Source organism: Microcaecilia unicolor, unplaced genomic scaffold (genome assembly GCF_901765095.1).
Source record: "Microcaecilia unicolor unplaced genomic scaffold, aMicUni1.1, whole genome shotgun sequence".
NCBI lineage: Eukaryota > Metazoa > Chordata > Amphibia > Gymnophiona > Siphonopidae > Microcaecilia > Microcaecilia unicolor.
This window is the reverse complement of record NW_021963077.1, coordinates 188987-215244: the sequence shown is the minus strand read 5'-3', so window position 1 is coordinate 215244 and position 26258 is coordinate 188987. Positions and strand designations below refer to the sequence as shown.

General features: G+C 42.4%; 1 protein-coding gene across 1 annotated transcript in view; it reads left to right on the top strand.

Annotated features, from left to right (window-relative positions):
* Nucleotides 1–26258, top strand: part of LOC115458897 (integrator complex subunit 10-like) — a 60193-nt gene that overhangs the window by 22068 nt on the left and 11867 nt on the right. Inside the window, exons 4-5 of the mRNA XM_030188742.1 lie at nt 5265–5427; nt 15941–16034. Of these exons, the coding sequence (XP_030044602.1) occupies nt 5265–5427; nt 15941–16034 (257 nt within the window). The remainder of the gene's footprint in view (nt 1–5264; nt 5428–15940; nt 16035–26258) is intronic.

The window sequence follows — 26258 nt, the reverse complement described above, 5'->3', positions numbered from 1 at the left end:
GAGAAGAAATTGGTGCAGTGGGACACAGACGTGAGTGTGGTGTTGGGTCTTGGAATGATGAGGAGTAGGGGAGAGAAGCGAGGGGAAAAGTAGAGGCAGGACTGGTTTGGAGGGGGGGGATTTCAAAGTGGCAAGAGGGTCAGGGGGATGGGGAGGGGCAGGATGGAAAGAGAGAGGAAATTGGGTAAAAGGAGTAGAAGAGAGGAAGACGACGGGGTGGTTAAAAGATGAGAGAAGTTTGGGGCACAAGAAGGAAAGAACAATGGGGCAGAAATGAGAGTGTGAGATTCAGTGGCGTACCATGGATCTCCAGCACGTGGGACCAATCTTTATATTTATGCACCCTGCCAACACAGAACACATCACATAGGCCCCTTGCTTTTATTTTTGATCTTCCAGCTCCAACGGTTCCACTCAGGCTAGCACCTGGGGATCCTTCCTCCTCTGCTATGAGTACACCACTGGTGGGGATGGGGGTCAGGATGGGAGAGTATGGCAACAGGAGGGGAAAAGAAGGTCCACAAAGCTACATCATATGTCTTCAAAATATTCAAAGTTTTGTTGGAGAGCTCATGGTGGAGTGGGCTCATATATTCACATATGGTGGACTTGTCCTCTCATTTAGCCTTGTGGGCTGAGTGGTGTCGAACTTTCTCAGAGATTCTCCATGTACACTTACCATTAGATCCAAAGATTTTCTGCTCCATTGTCTCCCTTCAAGAATGTCCTTTAAACCTGTCTCAGGTATTACTGCTCTGTTTGGCTATCCTTAGAAGGGAGATAGCAAAACTTTGGAGAACGAGCATGTTGCTCTCTTTAGGTTAAGCCTAACTTGTGGCAGGCCTACTACATGAGTTATCTTATAGCCCTAAAGCATGGGTGTCAAGACAAGTTTTAAAAGACTTTGTTATCTTTTGTGGGCTGGTACGTCCAAACAGGTATCTTGAAGAAGATTGGATGTTTTTGTTCTTTTATATGTAAGGATCTGCTTGGGCGAGTTTTTCTACATCGTTTAATTTATGTAGTAACTTCAGAATTTGAAATGTTTTCTATGGGGCAAACTTTTGTAGCAGCCTAGGGGATTTATATACCTGTTTTCTGGTATATTTGATATTGAACCGCTTGAGTTTATATACCTTTTTGAAAATCTCAATTAAAATAAAATAAAAAAGGTAGTGGGGAGGGTAAGAGGTGAGTGGAAAGAAAGAGGAAGACATCAGGGAGAGGAGAATGTGAAGTGAAGGGATGGGAGACCAAATAGGAGGGAGCACAAGCGATAAGAAAGAAAGGAAGTAGGTGTTAGACACAGTATTCAGGATAAAGAGAAATGGTAAGAGATATGGGTAGTATGCTTGTGCCCCAGTTTCTCCCTGAGGCTCGTTCCTTGTCTGTGCAGATAACTTTGATGCTGGCACCTCAAAGAGTGTCAACATCGATGCATATGGTACCACTCTCGATGTCGGGGGAGGAAGCTTTCCCGGACAGTAGGGCTGTACCTCGGCATTCATCAGGGCGTGAACATAGTTCCACTCAGCCAAGGCGGACACACTCGCACAGCCCGCTGTGAGTATGATGAGTCTGATTGGGACTGTTCATGGGACTCAGACCCACATTACTTCTTAGAGGAGTCTTAATGGCATTCCTTCTGATCCCTTCCCACCAACCCTCCATTGCCCCTAGTATAAAATAAGTACCTGAATATATGTAAACCGCTTTGAATGTAGTTGCAAAAACCTCAGAAAGGCAGTATATCAAGTCCCATTTCCCCTTTCCCTTTCACTAATAATGTGGTAAGGATATGTATGTGTTTTGGGAATTGCATTAACCTGAGCTGTATAATGTTTAAGGAAATGTGCTCAGAACATAAGGGCTAGAGTGTTATTCTCAGGTACAAATAGTTTTATTTATAATACAGGTAATGGAATCATTTTAGAAGGCAGTTTAGGGATTTTACACAAGGAAAATGTGCCACGAGATAAATATTGTTAGCAAGGTAGAATGATTAATTATGCTAGATTAATACTAACTCACTTTGATTGAGGCTCAGATTAATTCTTTCTGCTGCTGGTTGGAGTGATGGAGGAGCTTTGATGGTGATCCTTGCTTGAAAATAAGTCTTTTTGCAGATTTGCAATCTTCTTGTGTGTGTGTGTGTGTGTGTGTGTGTGTGTGTGTGTGTGTGTGTGTGTGTGTGTAGCTGATGGCAGCACATGTGACCAGCATGGAAAATGTACAGGTGGATTTTCTGAGTCGCAGTCTCTTGGATCCCAGTGAGCGAAGCCTCAATCAGGAAGCCTTTGCCATAGTAGTGCTCTGGTGCTAGATCTAATGGTAGCAGCGTGGAATGCAAAGCTCTCGAGTTCTTCAGTCACAGGAAGGACAGCCAGGTGGAAGGAATAGATGCCTTGGCCAAGGACCATATTCCTGTATGTGTTTCTGCCTTGGCCTTTGCTGTGCAGAACAATTCAGTGGATAGAAAAGCATGGAGACCCAGTGGTACTGGTGGGCCCCGATTGCCCTTGGAGACTGAGAGATCTGATTCACCTGGCAATGGGGGCTCCAGTTCAGCTTCTGGTATTGGACAGCTTGTTGTGGTAAGGGCCTATGAAGAAGCAAAATCCATCTCCTCCATGCTTAGCACTAGAAAGAGGTCCACTTCCTTGGCATATGTTCATGTCTAGAGAATCTTTGAAGCATGGTACTGGGTTAAGCAGAAGGTGCCCTTGTGGGTAACAGTTCTGGATATTTTGAATTTTTTGCAGGAAGGTTTGGATAAAGGTTTAGCCATATCCTCCCTTAAGATGCAGATCATGGCCTTAGCTTGCTATTGGGGTCCTGCTCTAACTGCTGGCTCTGAATCCAGATGTTTGTTTTCTGAGTTGAGGGCTAAACTTATTAGGCCACCAAGGCATATGGTAGTTTCTCCTTGGGATTTAAACCACATCTTGTTAGCCCTGATTGGGTTGCCCTTAGATCCAATCTCAGTGGTGAACTTGAAGGATGTGATGTTGAAGATGATTTTCCTAGTGGTGATCTGCTCGGCAAGGTGAATTTCTGAGTCGCAAGCCCTGTTGTGCAGGGAACTGTTCCTGGTATTTCACAGGGAAAAGGTAGTCATCCAGACAGTTCCTTCCTTCATGCCTAAAGTGATATCTCCTTTCCAGGTGAGCCAAGCGGTGGTGTTACCAGTTTGGGGAGATGGCTAAGGTGATGTGGAGCAGAAGTCTCTCCATCATCTGGAGATCCGTTGAATCCTTCAAGAGTAACTCAGGAGAGCAGAAGGTTTTCATAGTTCGGATAGGCTTATTGTTCTCTTTGGAGGCCAACAAAATGGGGAAGCGGTGTCTAAAGCTTCCAGTGCGAGATGGTTGAAGGGAAGCTATTGCCTCAGCATATTTCTTCAGTGGGTGTCAAGTTCTGGCAGTGCTTATGGTGCACTCTACTAAGGGGATGGGCAGCCACCTGGGTAGAGTGTGGCCTGTTACCGCCTCTGGACTTCTGTAGGTCAGCTATCAAGCCTCATTACATTCCTTTCTGTAACAACATTGTCTGGATATCCAGGCAAGACAAGATGCTAGTTTTGGACAGTGAGTTTTGTCCGTGGACTTAGTGGCCCCTTCCTCATTAAGCTTACTTTCTGGTACTTCCCACTCATCTGAACTGGTCTAGAGGAATGCTAATAAAGGAGAAATTAGTTCTTACCTGCTAATTTTTCTTTTAGTTCCTCCATACCAGTTCAGAGCCCACCTAGGATTTCAGCTGCGGAAGGGGAATTCCATTCCAAAGTGTAGGTAGAAAAGCAGCAGTGTGCAAAAAAATAAAAAGAACAACTGGAAATGGTACAGCGAGATCTCTCTTCCCTGTTTTCCCTATATTTCTTATTGTTAGTTATTTAAAAAAGACTTGAGGGACATACTCATTTAGGTTTGTCATCAAAATACTGGCTGGCACTAGGCTGTATTGAGGCTCGTGTTACTCGGTCTCCATCTGCTGGTAGGAGTGCATAAGCCATTCATCAAAACTGGTCTGGAGGAACTAGAGGAAAGAAGATTAGCAGGTGAGATCTAATTTCTACTTCATGTGGAATTTAAGGGAGACTTCATAGAACAAATAAGTACAATTTTTATTTAATTTTATTTACCGATTTGTACACGTTGATTTTTGCAGTTGTTTTTTGATTGTGGGCTTTATATGTGTGTGCCATGATTGGATTTAATAGTCGCCAGCAAGATAGTGATGAAATTTTTCTGAACATATATACTAAAATATAATTTTTGCATTTTTGAGTTTTGAAATTAAAAGGGGCCCTTTTACTAAAGTGCGTTAAGCAATTAATGAACAGTTAAGGCTCAAGCAGGCTACTGTGCATCTGCGTTAAAGGGTTTTGCAGTAGTTTGCCTTTTTCCTTGTTTTAAACCACGTTACTGAAATTTTCTGAATTTGTCAGGGGGTGTGTTAGTGTTAGCCAGCTAGTGTGTTACACTTATTGCGCACTAACCTGCTAATGCACAGTAACATTTAGGAGGTGGTAAGCACTCGTACATTAACTGTGTCCAGTACCGTACACTAATTGCCACTTTATCGTGGGACCATTATTAGAAAAATTTGCAACTACTGTGTGGTATATTCTTGTGTAAACCACAGTAACTACAGATTTTACCATGGTGTAGTAAAAGGACCCAAAAGTGATTACATTTACTTTTTTGTTTTTCCAAAGTCTGTATTTTTGTTAAATATTTTGTGTCTCTGGCTGGGTGTGTCCCATGAACTGGGTTGGGAACATCTGACTTTCGGGAATGCCTTTGCTTATCCCTGGACATAACCAGCATTGAATCTCTCTGCTCTTTGGGATCCTGCCAGGTTCTTTTGTCCTAGGTTAACCCTTGTTGGAAACAGGATATTGGGCTTGATGGGACCTTTGCTGACCCAGTGTGGCATGAGTCGCCAGATTTTGAATGCCTTTCTGCACATTGTTGGGTTATCTTAGAATGGCTTCAGTTTGTGGTGGCTGTCTTGGTATAATATATATTATCAGCCTTTCAAAATGAAACATTACAGTTCTGACGTGTGGCAGCTAGTGTGCTAAAATCTTTGATTGTAGTTCTGAAAAAGTATGAAATATAGTGTTCAGATCTATTTGTGTTTTATAATGTAATTTAGAACTTGTGTGTATACAGCCAAACCACACCTCCCCCCCTCCACCCCCCCATTAATGAATTACCAGTTTCCTGATTTTCAAACAATCATGGACTATTTTCCAACAGCTGAGAGCATTCACAGACAACAGGGATGACATGGCACTTGGTCACGTGATAGTACTGCTTCAACATGAATGGCCAAGGGGAGAGAACTTGTTTCTGAAAGCTGTCAACAAAATCTGTCAGCAGGGGAACTTCCAGTATGAGAATTTTTTCAACTATGTTACAAGTATCCTTTTCTGTATGGGTACTAGGAATGAATCAAGGTAAACTAAACATGCAAAAACTAATATTAAGGACCTGATTTATCAATGATTTTTTCCCAAGGACACAGAATGTGAGAAAAGGTTCAGAGAATTAGATCCTAAATTTGTCTGCTGGTAAGTTTAAATGTCAAAATGGTAGCATGTGTCCAGCATAATCCGCCTGAGGCGGAGAACTCGAATATCCCACGGAAGAACACAAGGTATGAGAAAGAGTGGGATATTTGACCAAGGAAACCAAAGACTGGAGAGATGAATTCTTCAAAAGCAAACGTTCATTTCATAAAAAGACTCGACACAAATGCTATGTTTCGGCCGCTAGGCCTGCATCAGGAGTCTACAAAAAAAACACATATATATATATATTTATTTATTTGTTACATTTGTATCCCACATTTTCCCACCTATTTGCAGGCTCAATGTGGCTTACATAGTACCGTAAAGGCGTTTGCCAAGGCCAGTAGAGAAACAAATACATGGTGATGATGTGGTCGATTAAGGTTCAGGCACAATGAGGATTGAAGAGAAGAGAGGTTATATAGTGTCCATTACGAGCTTTGGTTTTGCTGTGTTGCAGAGTTTAGGCATTTATGTTGGGTCAGTAGGGTATGCCTTTTTGAACAGGTTGGTTTTTAGTGATTTCCTGAAGTTTAGATGGTCATAGGTTGTTTTCACAGCTTTTGGCAGTGAGTTCCATAGTTGTGTGCTTATATAGGAGAAGCTGGATGCGTAGGTTGCTTTGTATTTGAGTCCTTTGCAGTTTGGGTAGTGGAGGTTTAGATATGTTCGTGATGATCTGGTTGTGTTTCTGGTTGGTAGATCTATGAGGTCTGTGTTAGCCTGGGACTTCGCCGTAGATAATTTTGTGGACCAAGGTGCAGATTTTGAAGGTAATATGTTCTTTGATTGGGAGCCAGTGTAGTTTTTCTCGGAGGGGTTTGGCACTTTCGAATCGTGTTTTACCAAATATCAGCCTGGCTGCTGTGTTTTGAGCGGTCTGAAGTTTCTTTGTGAGTTGTTCTTTACATCCCGCATAGATTCTGTTGCAATAGTCTGCATGGCTTAGTACCATTGATTGTATTAGGTTACAGAATATTTCCCTCGGGAAGAAAGGTTTTACGTGTTTAAGTTTCCATATATATAATGTGAAAAACAATGACAACAATATATATATACAATGACAAAGAGGATAAAACTGAACAGGGATATTAAAACATTAACAGATGTATTTTAACATAAAATAAAAAACACAAATATCTGAAAAAAATACATATAAAATATGTATAAAAAGTATATATATTAGGAATGACAAAAAATATATATACATAGATATCTCTCATGGCAATATTTGTGTACATGAATAAAGGTATATACTTCCAAAAACATAATTAAAATATATGAGACAATATATATACATACACATATGCATAATATCATGATACGAGTATATTAAAAAAAGAAGTTGATTTTGAACTGCAGACCTTGATCCCTAAAGGCTTAAACAATGAGATTGACTTCCGTTCTTTTCTTTAAGCATTAGTATCTCATGATTCAGTTATATCACTCAACCCTGGTGGCTTCTGATTTATACACTTTTTATGTAACAAGTTGTCATTTTGCATGTATAGTGCAAATTTGTTCTCACGATTTGCATATCCCATTGCCTATATAATCATGCGGGGTTAAGCATAAGTCAAAATACATGCATACTACCTCACTCTTTATATTTTATTTTTTTAATTTTTTTAAATTTTTTTATTTTTTTTCATCACAATTTTGCGTTTTCATCTCCATGTTGACGAAGACAATACACCCAGCATAGTTCAAATATGCTTCTGCACTTTAACACATTCTTGAGACACTCAATATATAATTTTTAATTTTTATTTTCATATTTTTATTTCTGCACATTCATTATCTTTCCCAGTTCTACTTAAAATTATCATCTGATATCTATTCTAGTAAAGTACCAACACACTTTTTATTAATTTACCCTTTTTTTATTTCATCATTTTTTTTATTATTCATCTTTTGCTTATTCTTTTTTACTTTATTAATATTTTTTCGGTTTTTTTAAGTTTCAATTTTTTTTTAATTCTTTAATTTTCTCCACCTCCCTTTTTACCCCCTTTCCCCCCTTCTTTTCCTTTCCTCCCCTCCCCTTTCCCCCCACACACACCCTCCCTTTTCTTTTCCTTTTTTTTTTCTCTTTGTTTCTCACTCCTCTTTTCCCTTTCCCCCTTCCCCCTCCCCCTCTTCTTCTTCATTACCTGTCCATACCAACCATCAGCAAGCTATTCTCTCTTTCGTAGAAATATTGCACCATCTGAACCTTACAGTTACATCATAACTCCAGTCGTGGCATCCGACTTTCAAATAATTCCCCAGGTTCTTCAATGACATACAGGAAACTCTTTGTATCCCACATTTTAACTTAAAACCTACATTTCACTATATTTTAAATTCTTATTTCTGTTTTTCATCTTTACTTTCATTTTCATTTACCATCTAACATCATTTCCTACTAATTTGGCGCCTTTTAAGGGACCATCTGTGCAAACGTCTCTCCTTTCGCTTAAGCTGGAAACTATACCTGTCGGCAAGCAAGTCTTTTTTCGCTCTGTTTTCCATCACTTTGCCTAGACTCCACAAGTCCATATACATCATGTTTAAAAACAAAACAACTCCTTACAGACCGTGGGTTCACTCACTGTTTAAATGTTAATATTTTTGCAGACCGACTTTTTTGACTTCATATATAACCATTCCATATTCTTCAACATCCGCACATCAGATGCTCTCCGTCTATTGAGGTTAGTACCTGTTCAGAATGTTAACAAGCATTACTTTTCATACTTCATGTACCATAACTGTTTATTTAAGTCATTCACACATCTTTTTCCAATAATTTTCTAATAATTGTTTAGAATATTAGGCATAGCCTGGTGTGGCTAACTTGTCATTTTACCTTTTCATAAATATACACACGACTTTGATATAATGTACCCTCACTACTAAATATGTTTGTGCAGCACTGCGTATGCCTTGTAGCGCTATAGAAATGCTAACTAGTAGTAGTAGTAGTAGTTTAATCCTTTAAGACTGAGATTGTTTTCCATTGTTTTTCTTCTTCCCCTCCTCCCTCTTCCCCCCCTTTTTGTATTTCTTTTCCCTCCCCCCTTCCTTCCTTTCCTTTTTTCTCCTTTTCCCCCTCCTCCTTCTTCCTCCCCCCTTTTCCTCTTTGCCCCCCTTCCCCCCTTTTTTCCCTCGCTTCTGTTTCCCCCTCCCCTTTCTTTTTCCCTCCCTTCTGTTTCCCCCTCCCCTTCCCCCCCTTCTGTTCTTTTTGTTTTCTTCCTTTTTCTTTTTTTCTTCTTTTTCTTTTCATTTTAATTTTTAATCTTTACATTTTCATTTTTAATCTTTAATTTTTTTTTTACTTTTTTTGCTATTTTTATTTTTTATTTATTTTTATTATTTTTTCACCATCATCATTATTTAGTATCACATGATATTACCATTATTAATCACATACCATTCTGTTAGTACATTCTTCATACAAAACATTTGGTGTTGGATTAAGATAGATGTTTTTTGCCTCTTTATATTCCCATTTTCTATATATGGATCCAAATGATATCTATAAGGCACACTTGTGTCATTATGGCTTTTTATCATTCATTTTGTATGGACCAGATGATTTGCATAAAGCATATAATCTTGCTATACTTCTTATTATTATATAATTTTTATTCTTTTATTACCTTCTTTTTTAATATACTCGTATCATGATATTAGGCATATGGGTATGTATATATATTGTCTCATATATTTTAATTATGTTTTTGGAAGTATATACCTTTATTCATGTACACAAATATTGCCATGAGAGATATCTGTGTATATATATTTTTTGTCATTCCTAATATACATATACTTTTTTATACATATTTTATATGTATTTTTTCAGATATTTGTCTTTTTATTTTATGTTAAAATACATTTGTTAATGTTTTAATATCCCTGTTCAGTTTTATCCTCTTTGTCATTGTATATATATATTGTCATTGTTTTTCACATCATATATATATATATATGTGTGTGTGCGTTTTTTTTTTTTGTAGACTCCTGATGCAGGCCTAGCGGCCGAAACACAGCGTTTGTGTCGAGTCTTTTTATGAAATAAACGTTTGCTTTTGAAGAATTCATCTCTCCAGTCTTTGGTTTCCGTGGTCAAACATCCCACTCTTTCTCATACCAAAATGGTAGCATGTAGCATATTTAGCTGTAATTTATGGATTTTACCAAAATTTTGGTTTTTCATTTGCTTGTAGTGTTTTACACCTAATTATTAAGAAAGGTTATGGAATAATTAGAAAGGGAAGAGAATTGTTGCTTTATATACAGTAAGGCTGTACATTTCACTTCAAATTAATGGAAGGCATATTTAAACATGTTTAAAGTAGGGCAGCAGTCTATTGAGGAGGCATGGGGGAATTAGGGGGCCATTCGTTTCCTCTTCCTTCCTCCCCCCCCCCCCCACCACATTAGGTGTCATACCTTTCCTGGTGGGGATGCTGAAGCCCCACCAGTAGAAGAAATCCAGTGCCAAAACCGCCCTCTTCCTGCTTATACTGCCTCAGGAGCAAGGAATTCAACGGGGTTCCTCCAGCTGCTGATACTGGCACTCCCTGAGCATGCTGAGTTCATTCATGAACTTAATATGCTTGGGGAGTGCAAGCGTAGGTGGCTGGAGGCATGCTTCTGAATTCCTCACTCCTGAGGCAGTAAGAGAAGGGAAGGGGGTGACTCAGGCAGCAGATTTCTTTGGCTACCAGGGCTTCAGCTACCCCTCCAGCCATTGAACATGTACCCAAGGTGGAGGGGCCCATGTCTCCCGCAGCTGTGCCATTGATTAAAGGCCCAGTATCTTCCTTTTTCCCATCTCCATGTCCAACTCTCTCTCTCCCTTCCTCCCCTCTACCCCCAGGTCCGTTATATCTCTCCCAAACTTCCCCCCTCAAGTCTACCTCTTTTTCTTCCCTCCACCCCAAGTCCACTATCTATCTCTCTCTCTCCCCTCCTTCCCTCTGAGCCCAACATATCTCCCTTTCTCTTCTCTCTCCACTTCCCTCCGTCCTCCTCTCCCTTAGTTTAGCATTTCTCTGTATTCCGCCCCCCCCCCCCCCAATGGACAGTCCAGCATCTCTCTCTTCCCTTCTGGCCCTGCCCGCACTCCCACCCCACATGGTGGCCACAGTTCTCTCCCAATTCCCTCTCCCTTCCCTCCCCCCTCCCACCGTGCCCGATGATCTCTCTCAATTCCCTCTCCCTCCCCTCCCCAGTGGCGTACCAAGGTGGGGGCGGTCCGCCCCAGGTGCACGCCGTTGGGGGGGTGCCGCGCGCCCAGGTTACTTCCTGTTCTGGGGCAGAGGGAGCATGGAACGAGCGAAGCAGACAGGCGTGCGGCACCCCCCTCCCCCAGCAGGTAAAAATGCACCCGGGGGGGTGTCCTTTCGCCGGGGGGAGGTGGCCTTTCGCCAGGGGTGGGGGGGTCGCACTGCACCCGGGGGGGGGGCATCGGCGATCCGCCCCGGGTGTCAGCCACCCTAGGAACACTACTGCCCCTCCCCCCCACCGTGCCCGATGATCTCTCTCAATTCCCTCCCTCTTCCTGTCCCCACAATGCCCCGAAGATCTCTCTCCCCTCCCCCCACAGTGCCAGAGGATCTCTCTCCCCTCTCCACATGGTGCTTGTGGTTCTCTCTCAATTCCCTCCCCCCTCCACACAGTGCCCATGGTTCTCTTCCCTCCACACGGTGCCCATGGCTGTCTCTCAGTTCCCCCCCCCCCCCCCCCACATGGTGCCTGTGATTCTCTCTCAGCCCCCCCCCCCAGCATCTCTCCCTCCCCTTTTCACCCTGCTTGCTGTTCTCTCTCAGCTGACTTCCTCCCACCCCGCATCATGCTCACAGTTCTCTCTCAATTCTCTCTCCCTACCCCTCCAGGGTGCCTGTGATTCTCTCTCAATTGCCTCTTCCTTAGACCACAAAATAGGGAGAGTAAAACAAGCCAAGGAGATCAATTAAACAACAGTAAACAGAAAAAACGTGGTATTAACCTGATTATCCCCAGTTATTATTTATCTGAATCATTATTCCACATTGATGTTCTGGTTGGCTTCTTCAAACCCAAAATGGTGTATATTCAATTTATTTTGTTGGAAACATACTTATTGTCCAATATTAGTAGAAATAATACACCTAATTTCATTTTTTCTCTTTTAAAACCAGAAATTATTTAACAATGCGAACACTTGAGTCTCTAATCCAATTCCCACTGATTAAGGTAATCCCATGTTTTACAGGCTTCACTCCTTTTGAATTAATATTACTAAGTAATAATTTATATTACTAAGAGGAATCATTACAAAGGAAAATAACAAAATTTGCAGGAAATATTTCTGAGGAAATCTTTAGGAGTCATACCCGGAACTCTGGGAAAACAACAATCTCAATCATCTGTAATAATATTCATTTTGTTCAAATTTCTGGGCTGTTATCATTTTCAAAATCTTAACTGTTTCCTACTCCTGTAGAACTTCATTTGCTGTATCAATTTTTCTTTCTCAAAGGGTTCGATTAACTTATTCATGTAACTCACTAATAAGATTATATCTGATCAAAGTTATTTACTACCACCATTAGGTCCTGGAGCGCTTTCCAGATGATATTTAAAGTAACTTCCACGGGAGCCAAAAACTCCAAGCTGATAGCTCTTACGGGTTTAGGAGTTGCACCGCCAACTCAGGTTCAGCTGTAAACAACTTCCATTTCAGTATGGACTTCTAACTCACTCCTCCACTCCTTTGGACATGGTAGTTAAATGATTCGGGAGCAATGAAGTTGTTTCCAGGTCCAAGAGCGTCGACGCTCCGCCGGCGCTAATCAATGCAGTGCCTTTTTAAACAGCAAGTCTTCTGCCCTGCAGGCCAACGGCAGCCGTACTCAAATGATAATAGACCAGAAATTTGAACAAAATGAATATTATTACAGATGATTAATATTGAGATTGTTGTTTTCCCAGAGTTCCGGGTATGACTCCTAAAGATTTCCTCAGAAATATTTCCTGAAAATTTTGTTATTTTCCTTTGTAATGATTCCTCTTAGTACTCTACAATTTTTAGATTAAGCTACTCACCTTTTGGTGATTAGAACCACATGTATGTGGTTTTTGCTTACACAAAATATGAACCACGGAGAAGTTCTATGATCGAGAAGCTTGTCCACCCTTAGAGACATAAATCACTTTGGTGTAGTCTCGCTTGGGTGAGTTTATACTCTGAGAACTTTCCATCTCCACAAAAATTTATTTATTAAGATCGAGAGTGTCGGGTTGGCTTTTTTTTTTCTATCTATATTTTACTCCATTCTATGATTCTCTGTTTTTTTTGGATATTTGATATTGTGATTTCTACCAGGGATTGATTCTGGGATCGTTATTTTTGAATAGTTTATCTATGCAGCTGCATCTTTCTGGCTTTGGCCACCATCTTATCACATTGTTTCACTATCTTGAGATCCCCAGACACCATCATCTTGAGGCTTTCTTCTGTTCTGTGCGCATTGGCCTTTCTTCTCCTGTCATATACAGCTCCTTTGCATTTTTGCATCCAAAATTCTTTGTATTATGGGTATGGTTTATTAGACTTGATAGCACCTTTTAGGAATAAGACACAGCAAATCTGTTTACAAAATTACAATTAATAGAAAGGAACGCCATTGATAAAATTGAAAGCTCAGCAAACAAAGCAAAAATTTAGTATAGTCAAATTAAAACAATGCAGGTCTATTTAGACAAGATAAAATATTGTTAGTAGACGTTGGGCTCTAACTGGGCACAGACCACAACCACAAACCTCTCTTTCCCCAAATTCCAGGGAAAGAACAAAGGTCTTAAGTGGTTTCTTAAAGCAAAGTTATGTACCTCAAGAGACTGGAAGAACATTCCGGAGCTGAGGAGCAATGCAATAAGAAACTCCTTGGCAGGTGAAATTCAGTCAGGCTCTGAAAATTGGGGGCATAGTGAGGAATCGTGTAAGGATCAAAAAACCAAGCACGAATATGAGGAGTAATAAGTGAAGCCAAATATAGAGGATTGCCAGTGTGTAACGTGTTATGCATTAAAGTTAAGATTTTTAACTGGGTTCTAAATTTAATTGGTAATCGATGATGACATATCTTGGAAAGCAGCTGTTATTCGACCTGTTTTAAAGAAACCCAGTCTCAACTCCACTTCTGTCTCAAACTACAGACCAGCTTCCAATCCTTTCAAAATTGGCAGAGTATGTTGTCCTTGAATAACTTTCCCAACATATTGAATCTTCCTATTGCCTACACCCTTTTCGGTTCGGATTCTGCTGAGGTCATTCTACCAAAGTTATTATGACAGCCCTTCTGAATGATATTTATGCCACTCTACACCATGGCCACTTCATCCTCCCGATCTCCTTAGACCTATGAGTTGCATTTGATCTTATTAATCAGTCACTTCTGGAAAGGCTTGTCCTTTACCGGTTCAGTACTGTCCTGGTTCTCTTCATTTCTTATTAGTTGCACCTTCTCTGTAGCCCTCCCAAATTCTATGCTCTCCCCACACCCTCTGTGATGTGGAGTCCACCAGGGCTCCCTCCTCTTACCAGTCCTCTTCAACATCTTCTTAAGCCCCTTCACTGCATTGATTCAATCCATTACTATTACATTTTACATCTACACTGATGATATTTTGCTTGTTTTCAATATTGATCTTTCCCCTCTTCAGTCCTTCTTAGACAAAGTTGGGCAATGGTTGGCCACTCTTCGTTTTTAGTCCAAAACCCCTCAAAATCTACAGCTTTTTGGATCACAAGGCCAGTCGTCCACTCCTACCCTAGTACCTTCTGTACAAGGTACCCCACTTCAATTAGTACAGTCTGTTAAATACCTCAGTGTAACTCTAGACTCATCCTTGACATTTTATCCATACATTTTCACTACAGTTAAGAACTGCTTCTTTTTTCTTAGGTTTATTCGTTCCCTTCGCTCTTGGTTGAGCAATTCCTGCTTTGCGACTCTTCTTTGTTCCTTAGTCTCTACTCATTTGTACAATTGCAACATAATCTACTGAAGATATCCCTCAAGCGCCTCCAAACAGTACAGAACACTGTCATCCCTTTTTCTGTCTTGTTCCCACAGGTCAGATCATGTCACCCTCTACTTGCTTCCTTACCCTACTGCATCCAATTCAAGATTCTCACTCTGGCACACACAATCCTACACTCAAGTATCCTATCTTACCTGTCAGCTCTTATTTCTCCCTACACCCTGACTAGAGTCCTTCAATCGGTCCTTTCATCTCAGTTGGCCTTGACCCCTGTACACTGTTTTGCCTTGAATTGAACTACCACTCTGCCTTTTTCTGCACTGCTCCTACCCTCTGGGATGCTGTTCCAACAGAGCGCCGATCTGAACAGTCTTACCCTCATTTCGGATCTCTCTTGAAAACTTAATTGTTCAGTCAAGCATTCCTTATCTATTCCTGCCCCTGATGTGGGTGGGTTACAGCATCTGCTCTGGAAAGTGCAAATTTGCCTTATTTGCTTTGTCTAACCTTCTCTCTTTACCCCCATCCTTTAACAATTTATGGAGTTGCTGTCTGACTGTTATTTATTGTACACTCCTCTGATTGTACTGAAGGGCAGTATATCAAGTTCAAATAAAGTAAACTAAACGTCAAGAGGAGTAACAGGGCCACATATATTTGCATGGCAGAGGATTCTCACAGAAGTATTCTATACACTGCTTTCAGAACCTGGTAGCAACCAATCACCAATGGTGGCTTTCAAATGTGCAAGAACTCTTTTCTGGACTGGTAGACAGAGCATGAGCCCAGGAGTATGGGAACTAATGATCATCTTGCAGGGCACAGCTAAATGGGCACGATGCTTCCTTTGAATCTCTCCAGCTTCTGGTTAGATTTCAGTTCTCTTTTAGCTTTTCTTTCAAACAAATGAGTCTTCTTCGTGTCCATACCACCTATTCTGTGGAGATAGGTGTGCACTACATATTTTTGAGTGTAAGTATGCTTCATATATTCTCTGTTGAAAAATAGCTGTATCTAGAATTATCTTTGCATTATATCTAAAATCAGATCTAGCCATTTCCTTGTATATTAAAAGGAGACAATGAGAAATTAATCATAAAATGGTAACATGTAAGTAACGTAAATGTACCATAAAAAGGTTTCTATCTTTGCTTTTTAGTTTTACTTTTAAAATTAAGTGAATATGTTATGAACAGTCACTCTGTCCGGAAAACCTTCAAAATTTTCCTTCAGTAGATGTGGCACTTGTTCTAATCCAGTGTTGGAAAGTTAATGGGAGGGGAGGAAATGGTTGTGGTAATTATGTCAAACTCGTTAACTAGTCCTGAATCATGTCTGTAGATATTGATATGCTTGAGGAATTTGCTTATTTAAGAACCCAAGAAGGTGGGAAGATCCATCTGGAATTGCTGCCAAATCAGGGAATACTCATCAAGTAAGTTTACATGTATATTAGTGCTGCTATGTTTTAAAGAATGTGGAAATTTGTGGTAGCTGCACAATTTCTGTTACTCTATGGTTGTTTGTGTCGTATAGTATTTATTTGTTCTAAGTCCCCCTTTTTTCAGTTTTATGACTTTACTGATTTAGGATTTGTTAACACAATGCAAGAGCCACCTTTACCTTGAATAAGCTGACACATTAATTTGGTTCTTTTTAAATGTTTATGATTCATACAATGAATTGTTCTTTAAAAATAAAAACTGTTTTGTGACTAGACTGAACGAACAGTAAATCTTAATGTGAACCTTTAAAGAAATGCAGTGATTTGAAGGCTTTTTGTAAGTTGTTGTTATACAGCGAGGCACTGCATAGTAATAATGTAGAAAGTTAGGTATAAATTGATATTTCCATGGACTGACCATCATATCCATATTAGCCCTTTGACCTCTTGTAGAATTTATACATACATCCTGACATTTGAGGATGGCTCCTCCATTCAGTGGCCATGTGTTCTGTGCATTAGGAGCAGTGTAGGGGATGTTGGAAAGTTCAGTTCAATTAGAAGGATTGAAGGGGATACATTTGGAGAGAGAGAAAAGAAGAGAAGGCAAGGCCAAAAAAATGAAGCAAAGTAGAGGCATCAGAAAGGATTCAGGGAAGTGGAGACAATCAATAAACTGGGGGTTTAGAGAGGAAAGAGGCGAGAGAACACAAAGAGAGGCCAGAGGGAAACTGGAAAGGGTAGTAAAGATATCCATAGGGGGAATAACATCAGAAGGAAAGAAGCAAAGAGGAGAAAAGTGATGGAAGGATCAAAAGAATAACAACAAGAAATCATAAGCTCAGGAGAGGGGTGTCTGAGACAACATATGAGGCAAAGTAAAGAGAAGATAAGAGGAAGACTGGAAAGAAAATGCCAGAGCAATGGGTATATTTATACTGTTGCTGTTGGAAAAATTGTAATTGTAAAAAATGTACAGAAAATTTGTGGATCATTGGGTTTTGACAAAAATGAGCTTTCTGTAATGATTTCAGTAAAAGGAAATTTAGTTCCCGATATTTAAATATGACAGTGATTAAGTAAAACACCAGTCGCTATGGTTACAGCTACTGGATAACCTTTGTCTTCACACAAGCTCCGCCCACAGACATGTCACCCATGCTGTGAGGACTTGTATCCTGCTGTCTACAGAGTACACCTGCAAGAGGTAAGTAATTTGGTTTTACCCATAATCTCCTTGAACTGAAGCCACTATTACATGACCTTGCTTCAGTATAGGAGAATTTGTAGGTAAAGGCTTGGGGAGAAACAGAGGTAGCCATCATTTCTAATCTTGTCTACTTTGACAAAATACAACTCATGAGAGGATGTGTTAGTTGACTATTGGGCTCATTTTTGAAAGAGGAAGACGTCCATCTTTCGACATAAATCGGAAGATGGACGTCCTTCTCCCAGGGACGTCCAAATCAGTATAGTTGAAACCCAATTTAGGACGTCTCCAACTGCACTCCGTCACAGGGATGGCCAAAGTTCAAGGGGATGTGTCAGAGGCATAGTGAAGGCGGGACTTGGGCGTGCCAAAAGCAAGGACGTCCCTGACGAACACTTGGACGTTTTCACCTGGACCTGTTCTTCTTACGACTAGGGCACAAAAAGGAGCCCGAAATGACCAGATGACCCCCGGAGGGAATCGGGGATGACTTCCCCTTACTCCCCCAGTGGTCACTAACCCCCTCCCACCCTCAAAAAACATCTTTCAAAATATATCGTGCCAGCCATACTCAGGTCCATGACAGTGTATGCAGGTCCCTGGAGCAGTTTTAGTAGGTGCAGTGCACTTCAGACAGGCGGACCCAGCCCCATCCTCCTCCTACCTGTTACGTTTGTGGAGGAAACAATGAGCCATCCAGAACCCACCAGAAACCCACTGTACCCACATCTAGGTGCCCCCCTTCACCCGTAAGGTCTATGGTAGCGCTATAGAAATGCTAAATAGTAGTAGTAGTAATGTTAGTGGTGTACAGTAGTGGGTTTTTGGGGGGGGGGGGGCTCAGCACACAAGGTAAGGGAGCTATGTACCTGGGAGCAATTTATGAAGTCCACTGCAGTGCCTCCTAGGGTGCCTGGTTGGTGTCCTGGCATGTCAGGGAGACCAGTGCACTACAAATGGTGGCTCCTCCCACAACCAAATGGCATGCATTTGGTTGTTTTTGACATAGATGTCTTTGGTTTCGTAAATCGCCGAAACACAGAAACGTCCATGTCTAGGGATGGTGAAATTTAAGAATTTGGATGTCCCTGATGGTATTTTCGAAACTAAAGATGGATGTCCATCTTGTTTCGAAAATATGGTTTTCCCTGCCCCTGGATTTCGCCATTTTGCAAGGACGTCCAACTCGCAACTTGGACGTCCCTTTTGAAATTGCCCATCCACAAATATTACAAGGGAAAGAAAATGGTTGCAAGCACCCAGCTGTGATCTCAGAGTATATAAAAAATAATCTTAGACATAATTGTTTTCTATGTAAAATCTGTCAGCTCTATAATAAATCCCACCAACAACAAATTCTTATTTCATGAAATGAGATTTAATGAGGAATACAGGAATTGATGAATGTTCTTCCTGCAGTAAAATTATAGAGTATTTTTTGGGTGGAGGGGGGGCATACCCAGGGCATACCTACTACTACTACTACTACTATTTAGCATTTCTATAGCGCTACAAGGCGTACGCAGCGCTGCACAAACATAGAAGAAAGACAGTCCCTGCTCAAAGAGCTTACAATCTAATAGACAAAAAATAAATAAAGTAAGCAAATCAAATCAATTAATGTGAACGGGAAGGAAGAGAGGAGGGTAGGTGGAGGCGAGTGGTTACAAGTGGTTACGAGTCAAAAGCAATGTTAAAGAGGTGGGCTTTCAGTCTAGATTTAAAGGTGGCCAAGGATGGGGCAAGACGTAGGGGCTCAGGACGTTTATTCCAGGCGTAGGGTGCAGCGAGACAGAAGGCGCGAAGTCTGGAGTTGGCAGTAGTGGAGAAGGGAACAGATAAGAAGGATTTATCCATGGAGCGGAGTGCACGGGAAGGGGTGTAGGGAAGGACGAGTGTGGAGAGATACTGGGGAGCAGCAGAGTGAGTACATTTATAGGTTAGTAGAAAAAGTTTGAACAGAATGCGAAAATGGATAGGAAGCCAGTGAAGGGTCTTGAGGAGAGGGGTAGTATGAGTAAAGCGACCCTGGCGGAAGATGAGACGGGCAGCAGAGTTTTGAACCGACTGGAGAGGTGACTAAGTGGGAGGCCAGCAAGAAGCAGATTGCAGTAGTCTAAACGAGAAGTGACAAGGGTGTGGATGAGGGTTTTGGTAGAGTGCTCGGAAAGAAAGGGGCGGATTTTACGGATGTTGTAAAGAAAGAAACGACAGGTCTTGGCAATCTGCTGGATATGAGCAGAGAAGGAGAGCTGAGGAGACAGGGAGAATGAGAGAGCCATCAACAGAAATAGAAAACAGGGGGAGCAGGGAGGTGGGTTTGGGGGGGGGGAAATGAGAAGCTCGGTTTTGGTTATATTTAATTTCAGGTGGCGTTGAGACATCCAGACAGCAATGTCAGACAAGCACGCTGAAACTTTGGTTTGGATGCAAGGTGAGATATCAGGGGTAGAAAGGTAGATTTGAGAGTCATCAGCATAGAGATGGTAGGAAAAGCCATGGGATGAGATTAATGAACCAAGGGAAGAAGTGTAGATAGAAAAGAGGAGGGGACCAAGAACAGAACCCTGAGGTACGCCGACAGGCAGAGGGATAGAAGTAGAAGAGGATCCACCAGAGTGAACACTAAAGGTGCGGAGGGAGAGGTAGGAAGAGAACCAGGAAAGGACAGAGCCCTGGAATCCAAGTGAGGACAGGGTATCGAGAAGTATGCTGTGATCGACAGTGTCAAAAGCAGCGGAAAGATCAAGAAGAATGAGGATGGAATATTGACCTCTGGATTTAGCCAGTAATAGGTCATTGGAGACTTTAGTAAGCGCAGTTTCGGTTGAGTGGAGAGGGCGAAAACCAGATTGTAGTGGGTCAAGAATAGCATGTGAGGAGAGAAAATCAAGGCAGCGGCGGTGAACAGCACGCTCAAGTAATTTGGAGAGAAAAGGAAGGAGGGAGATGGGTCGGTAATTAGAGAGACAAGTAGGGTCGAGTGAAGGCTTCTTAAGGAGAGGTGTGACCACAGCATGTTTAAAGGCAGCAGGGACAGTCGCAGTGGAAAGTGAGAGGTTGAGAATGTGACAGATAAAAGGAATAAGAGCAGGAGAGATGGCATTAAGAAGGTGGGTGGGAATGGGATCAGAGGAACAGGTGGTACATTTTGAGGAAGAAAGGAGAAGTGTAGTTTCCTCAATAGTAACTTCAGGAAAGGAGGAAAGGGAATGAGGGGAAGGAGAGAGAGGGGAACGGACTAGTGGAGGGAGAGGTGGTGAGGTAGAGAAAGCAAGGTTTATCTTTGAACCTTGTTGTAAAAGAATTCAGCAAGGGTCTGAGGAGATAATGAAGGGGGAGTTGGGGGAGGGGGCACCTTGAGGAGACAGTTCAATGTGGTGAAGAGAAGTCGAGGATTAGAGCCAAGAGAGTTGGTCAGTTGGATATAATAATCCTGTTTGGCACGTAAAAGAGCAGATTGGAAGGAGGTCAGCATGAACAAAGTGTAAGAAATCAGCAAGGGCCCGAGATTTCTGCCAGAGGCGTTCGGCGGAGCGGGTACAGGAACGTAGGTAGCGGATATTAGAAGTCAGCCAAGGTTGGGGTTTTGTACGCCTTACAGGGCGGGTCATCAAAGGTGCAAGAGTGTCTAAGGCAGAGGATAGAGTATTGTTGTAAGAAGAAACAGCCTTGTTGACAGACGTGGATGGTGCCATAGTAGAGAGGAGGTTTGAAACATGGGAGGATAGAGATGAAGGGTCAATATCGTGAAGATTCCTAGATAAATGAGATAAGATAGGACGGGACTGGGAGGGAGGAGATTTAAGTGTGAAAGTTATAAGATGGTGATCAGAGGAGGGAAGATCAGAGGCAAGGAAACTAGAGGGTGAACAGTTGGAGGAGAAGATGAGATCAAGACAGTGACCATTTTGATGAGTGGGAGAGGTGGAGCATAGTTGGAGATTAAAGGAGGACGTTAAAGCGAGTAACTTGGAAATATAAGAGTTAGAAGGATCATTAGCAGGAATATTAAAGTCACCAAGGATGAGAGAGGGGGAGGAAGGATCATGGAAGAAGGCAAGACAGGCGTCAAAGTCACTGAGAAAGGATGAAAGGGACTTATCAGGGGGACGATAAATGACCGCTATTCGAAGAGGCAGAGGAGAGAAAAGGCGGATAGAGTGGACTTCAAAGGAGGAAAAACAGTGAGATTGAGGTGGAAGAAGGGGTTGAAATCTGGAGGAGGGAGAGAGAAGTAGTCCAACACCGCCCCCACGGCCAGCAGGGCGAGGAGTATGTGAAAATAGATAACCGCCATGGCACAGGGCTGCGACTGAAGCAGAGTCATCAGGGCAGAGCCAGGTTTCTGTTATGGCGAGCAGATGGAGGTGATGCGAGATAAAGAGGTCCTGGATATAGGCGAGTTTGTTACAGATTGAGCGGGCATTCCATAGGGCGCAAGAGAAAGGCAGAGAAGAGGAGGGGAGTAGAGAAATAGAGATGAGGTTAGAGAGGTTGCGGTGAGATCTGTAGAGTTGGGATAATAGTTGGTGAGGGGGGCCAGGATTTGGGATTGATGTCACCGGCTGAGAGTAAGAGAAGGAGTAAAAGAGAGCGGAGGAGAGTAGGAGAGGTGTGGCCACGAAGGCGTCGGAGGCGAGAGGTATTTAGGTGGAATGGGGAAGGCAAAATGGACGGAAGAAAGAGGCGGAGATTAAAAGCCAAGAGGGTAGGAGAGAAGGTGAGGTGATGAAGTCGATGGATGGGCAGTGAGTTCCTGTAGCGGAGAGAGGTAGGGGGTGAGGGAAAAGATTAGGAAGGGACAGGGCTAGGAAGAGAATGTGAATAGGGGCCATAAATGACTGAGGTACTTTAGCAACTGGGAAGATTAGATGTACAGAGAAAAATGCCCCGCGCGCGGCACCTAGAGCGGAGGCCCTGAGTGGATCGGAGTGGACCTGGGTGTCACCCTGGAGAAGGCTGTAAGGATATGCAGATGAGCTGCAAGTGCTCCACAGCACCTGAAAGGCAGCCGGTGGTAGAGCTGGGCACCTCTCAGCTGAGGAAAGGCTTACCAGGGGTTAGGCCGAAGCCAGCATTCCTCCCCCTGAGGGTCGCCTGATCCTAGCCAAAAAGCACCTGGAAACTCTGTGCACTTGAATTGGTATATCTGTACTCAAATACACTGTAGTTCCATACTTCTATTCAAGAATGGTTGGTATTCTTACATCTGGGTGATGTCATCCGACAGAGCCCGGTGCAGACGCTATCTATCATATACAGCAAGTAGAAAATTCTAGCAGTGTCCCACCACACATGTGTAAGCACAGGTTCCTCAGTCTGGTTTTTTTCTGCAGAGCTGAAAGGTTGCGTCTTCATGGTCTTTGTTCAGCGTTTATTAACAGATATTTATTCAGTGCCTTCCCGTGTATGTTTTTCCTCAAGTTCTATCATTTTCTTCATAGTTTTTATTTTATTAGATTTTCAGATTTTCAAGTTTTGTTTCGTTTTCGCTCAGCTCTTTAGGCTCCTTTTATGCCTGAATACCGACCTTGATTTGATCCTTGCCCCTATTTGACGCTCAAGATTGAGGAATTTAATTTAGACACAATTCTTTTCTCGCTGTCTAAGAAGACTCCCAATGGCTTTAAAAGGTGCACCCAATGTAATCGAGTGATTTCTGCCACAGATGCGCATAGCCGGTACATCGGGTACCTTGTGCCTGACCAACAGCCTGATCCTTCTTCTCTCTGTTTACAAACCCCTTCTTGGTAATCTGTACAGAAACCATGACGGGGGATCTGCCTCGATACTAGTGTTCCCGGATTTCTCAGCAGCTTTTGTCACTGTGGATCATAATATCATGCTTACAAGACTGACAGAAACAGCTATCAGTAGCACAGTATTTACATGGTTAGACAGACAACAACCAGTTCTGTCCAACAACAGTATATTGGCACTAAACTGTAATGTGCTACAGGGATCCATACTGTCTCCCATTTTATTTAATATCTACTTGAAGCCTCTGGCTGAGCTGCTTCGGTCGATGGAAACAAAATTCACATCTGTGCTGATGATGTGCAACTGCTCGTATCCATTGAACCAGGTCTACCCACGGCTCTGAGTAAACTGACTGCCTGCCTAACCGCAACTCAGGTACGGGCAAACAACAACAAACTCTGCCTGAGCCCAAGTAAAACAGATTCTTTGGGTACCTGACACAAGTAGACAAATACCTGACTTCAAAATACCTTTTGGGAAGTGTGAACTCCCCTAAAATCACAGGTCAGGAATCTTAGGATATTGCTAGACTTATCACTCACTCTGATCCTGCAAATTCAAAATTCTTAACCTTAAAAAATTGTCTCCTCACCTAAAGCAGCTATGAAATCACTCTCCATACTGTATATTGAAAAGACAAGTCTGACCACAGTGGTCTATGCGAAGGTAGCATCATGACTAGACTACTGTAATGCACTGTACACTGGTCAAGTCAAACAGTTTGTATCAGTTCCATGTAATTCAGAATACTGCAGCTCAACTGATAGCCCCCTCAGCTATATGGTAAGCTGTATTGTAGAAAAAACATTAGTGTTGTAGCTATGTTATTTGAATGTTCTAGTGTATGCTTATTAGATGTTTCATTAGTATTATGCTGACATTGTATTATATCTCTGCAGTTTGAATTTCAGTGCTGGCAAATATGTATATTTTAGATCCTGTTTCATTTTAATCTTATTAGGTTTCAATTTTCTGTTTTCAAGTTTACCTCATTTATTGTGTTTGTTTATTTTGTTTATGCTTGGTCATTTTACTGTTGTTATGCTGTTAACAAAATTGTAAGTTTTATGTTAAACTGTACCTGCTGTACACCACCTTGGGGTGAATCTCTTCATAAAGATGGATAATAAATCCCAATAAATAAATAAATGCAACTGAGGACACAGAGGGCACATCAGGTCCAGCAGGAGAAACTTTTTGGTTCTTTGAAGGCTGGTCCATCGACATCAACATCAGCACTGGAAGCATCAATCTCAATTGCTGCTCATACTTCATCTACCACTGGGAGTGCCTGGCATCAAGGAGGTCTCCACCTTCTTCAGCATCAGGCACTGATAGTAGGCCCCATGACCAGTCAGCATCAGACCCAACATTGAGGACCCATATGGGTTTGACGTCGTCCTCATGGGTGCTGAAGAACCCCGATGCTGAGTGTCAAGGGAAGCTAAAGAAGCACAAGCATTTGTCCCCTTCGAAGCATGGTGGCAGGAGCTCCGGGGCATCAGTATCACCAGTACCTGAGAAGCGCTGGCACCGAGAATATAGCTCCCCCTCTTTGGTGGAGGTGCTGGTGCACCACTTCAGTTCAATACAGGCTGTTTCTCAGGCTGTTCCTGAACTAGCTCAGCCCAGTCTTTGCCAATACCTATCCTCAATGAGCGGTACCACGCCATGCTCAGGAAGAAGCTGTCACAGATGTTCCAGCTGCACATCGCTCAGATATTGAGGGCGCTTGTGCCAGCTGCTGATCAGCCTCAACTCCTTCATGAGGCCCCCTAATTTGCCTGTAGAACGGTCTTCAACACTGATGCCTCAATGAGTGTGGATGTCAACCCATGTGGTATCGCTCTCTACTTCAGTGGAGGAAGTTCCCTGACATCTGAGAAGTAGGGCTGTACCTCGGTGCCCTCCGGGGCATGGACATAGTTCCACTGAGTCGGAGTAGGCACAGACTCATCTGGAGAGTGGGACTTGGACTACTCATGGGAGTCAGATGTAGAACCACATTGCTATTCGGAGAAGGAGTTATGAAGTTCACTCTGACACCCACCTGTGTGGTGATGTAGCAGCAGCAGCAAGGGAGGAGGGAAGTTGCGTGCAGTGGGGGGGGGGGGGCGGGGGAGAGGACTTTTAGGCCTGAAACCTGAACCTGGATTTCGTGCCTGTTTTGCTGCTGAAACCAAAATTTGGTTAGCCTCTAGTTGGAAGTTGAGCTCTGCTTGCACATCCCCCACATCTGATCCTTTCTGCTGTTGCCTGCCTCATCCCCTCTCTTTCTCCACACCAACAACATACTCACTCCATAGTGCCTTTTGCTATCTATAGACTATTCCCCCACCACCACCCCAAGATTAATTCCCTAATCCCTCTGGTTAATCCTTCATCTCAGACTGTGCCCTTTCTCTTCCATTCTCCTGTGGAAACCCCTTCTTTTAACCTCTTGCTCTTCTGTCCTCCCTCCTCAGCCTATTTCCCCTATAGAAACATCACCCACTCCCCAGTGAGCCATTTCCAGTCAATCTCCCCCCCCCCCCCCCAAGTCCTCTCTGTTTAGCCTCTGTAGGAGGCTAGTTGCCACCCAGACAGTTTCCACCCACCATTTCCCGCCTGGACAGTTCCCTCCTAGGACTTTTCCCCATGGTGGACAATTCCCTCCTAGGACTGTTCCCACCTGTCTGTTTCTTACTGGCATGTAGTTTTTCTTGTGTTGGTGTTCTGTTGGGGGTTTTTTCTTATGCATTTGTGGTTTGTTTTTTTTTAATGAGAAGTGTTGTTGAGTGGTGTGGATTTGTCAGTAATATTTTGTTAAGTTTTGATATAGATATATAGATAGATAATTTTTTGGCTGTTCATTAATTTGGATTGTGGTTTATTTTAATTTTTTTGGTGTGTTGTGTTAAAGATAATGTTTGGGGGGGGGGAACGGAGGAGCATTGTGTCGTCCCCCCCAAATGATCTGGAAGGGAAAAGGGAAGGAAATAACATTTCAGACTTCGATGCTTCATGATTGTTAAAGGTGAGAATTGTCCTCCCTGGAGAGGTGGGAATTTTTTACGTGGTAATTGTCCTAGATGGCAATTTTCCAGATTGGAATTGATGAGCGGGAACTGTCCAGGTGGGTACTGACCTAGAACCGTTTAACAAGTAAACCTCTCAGTCCCCTTTCTGCTGATCCTTCTCTTGTAAAGTACCCACCATTCCCTCCATAGTCATCCTCCCTGCTGATTTCCCCTGCTCTGTTG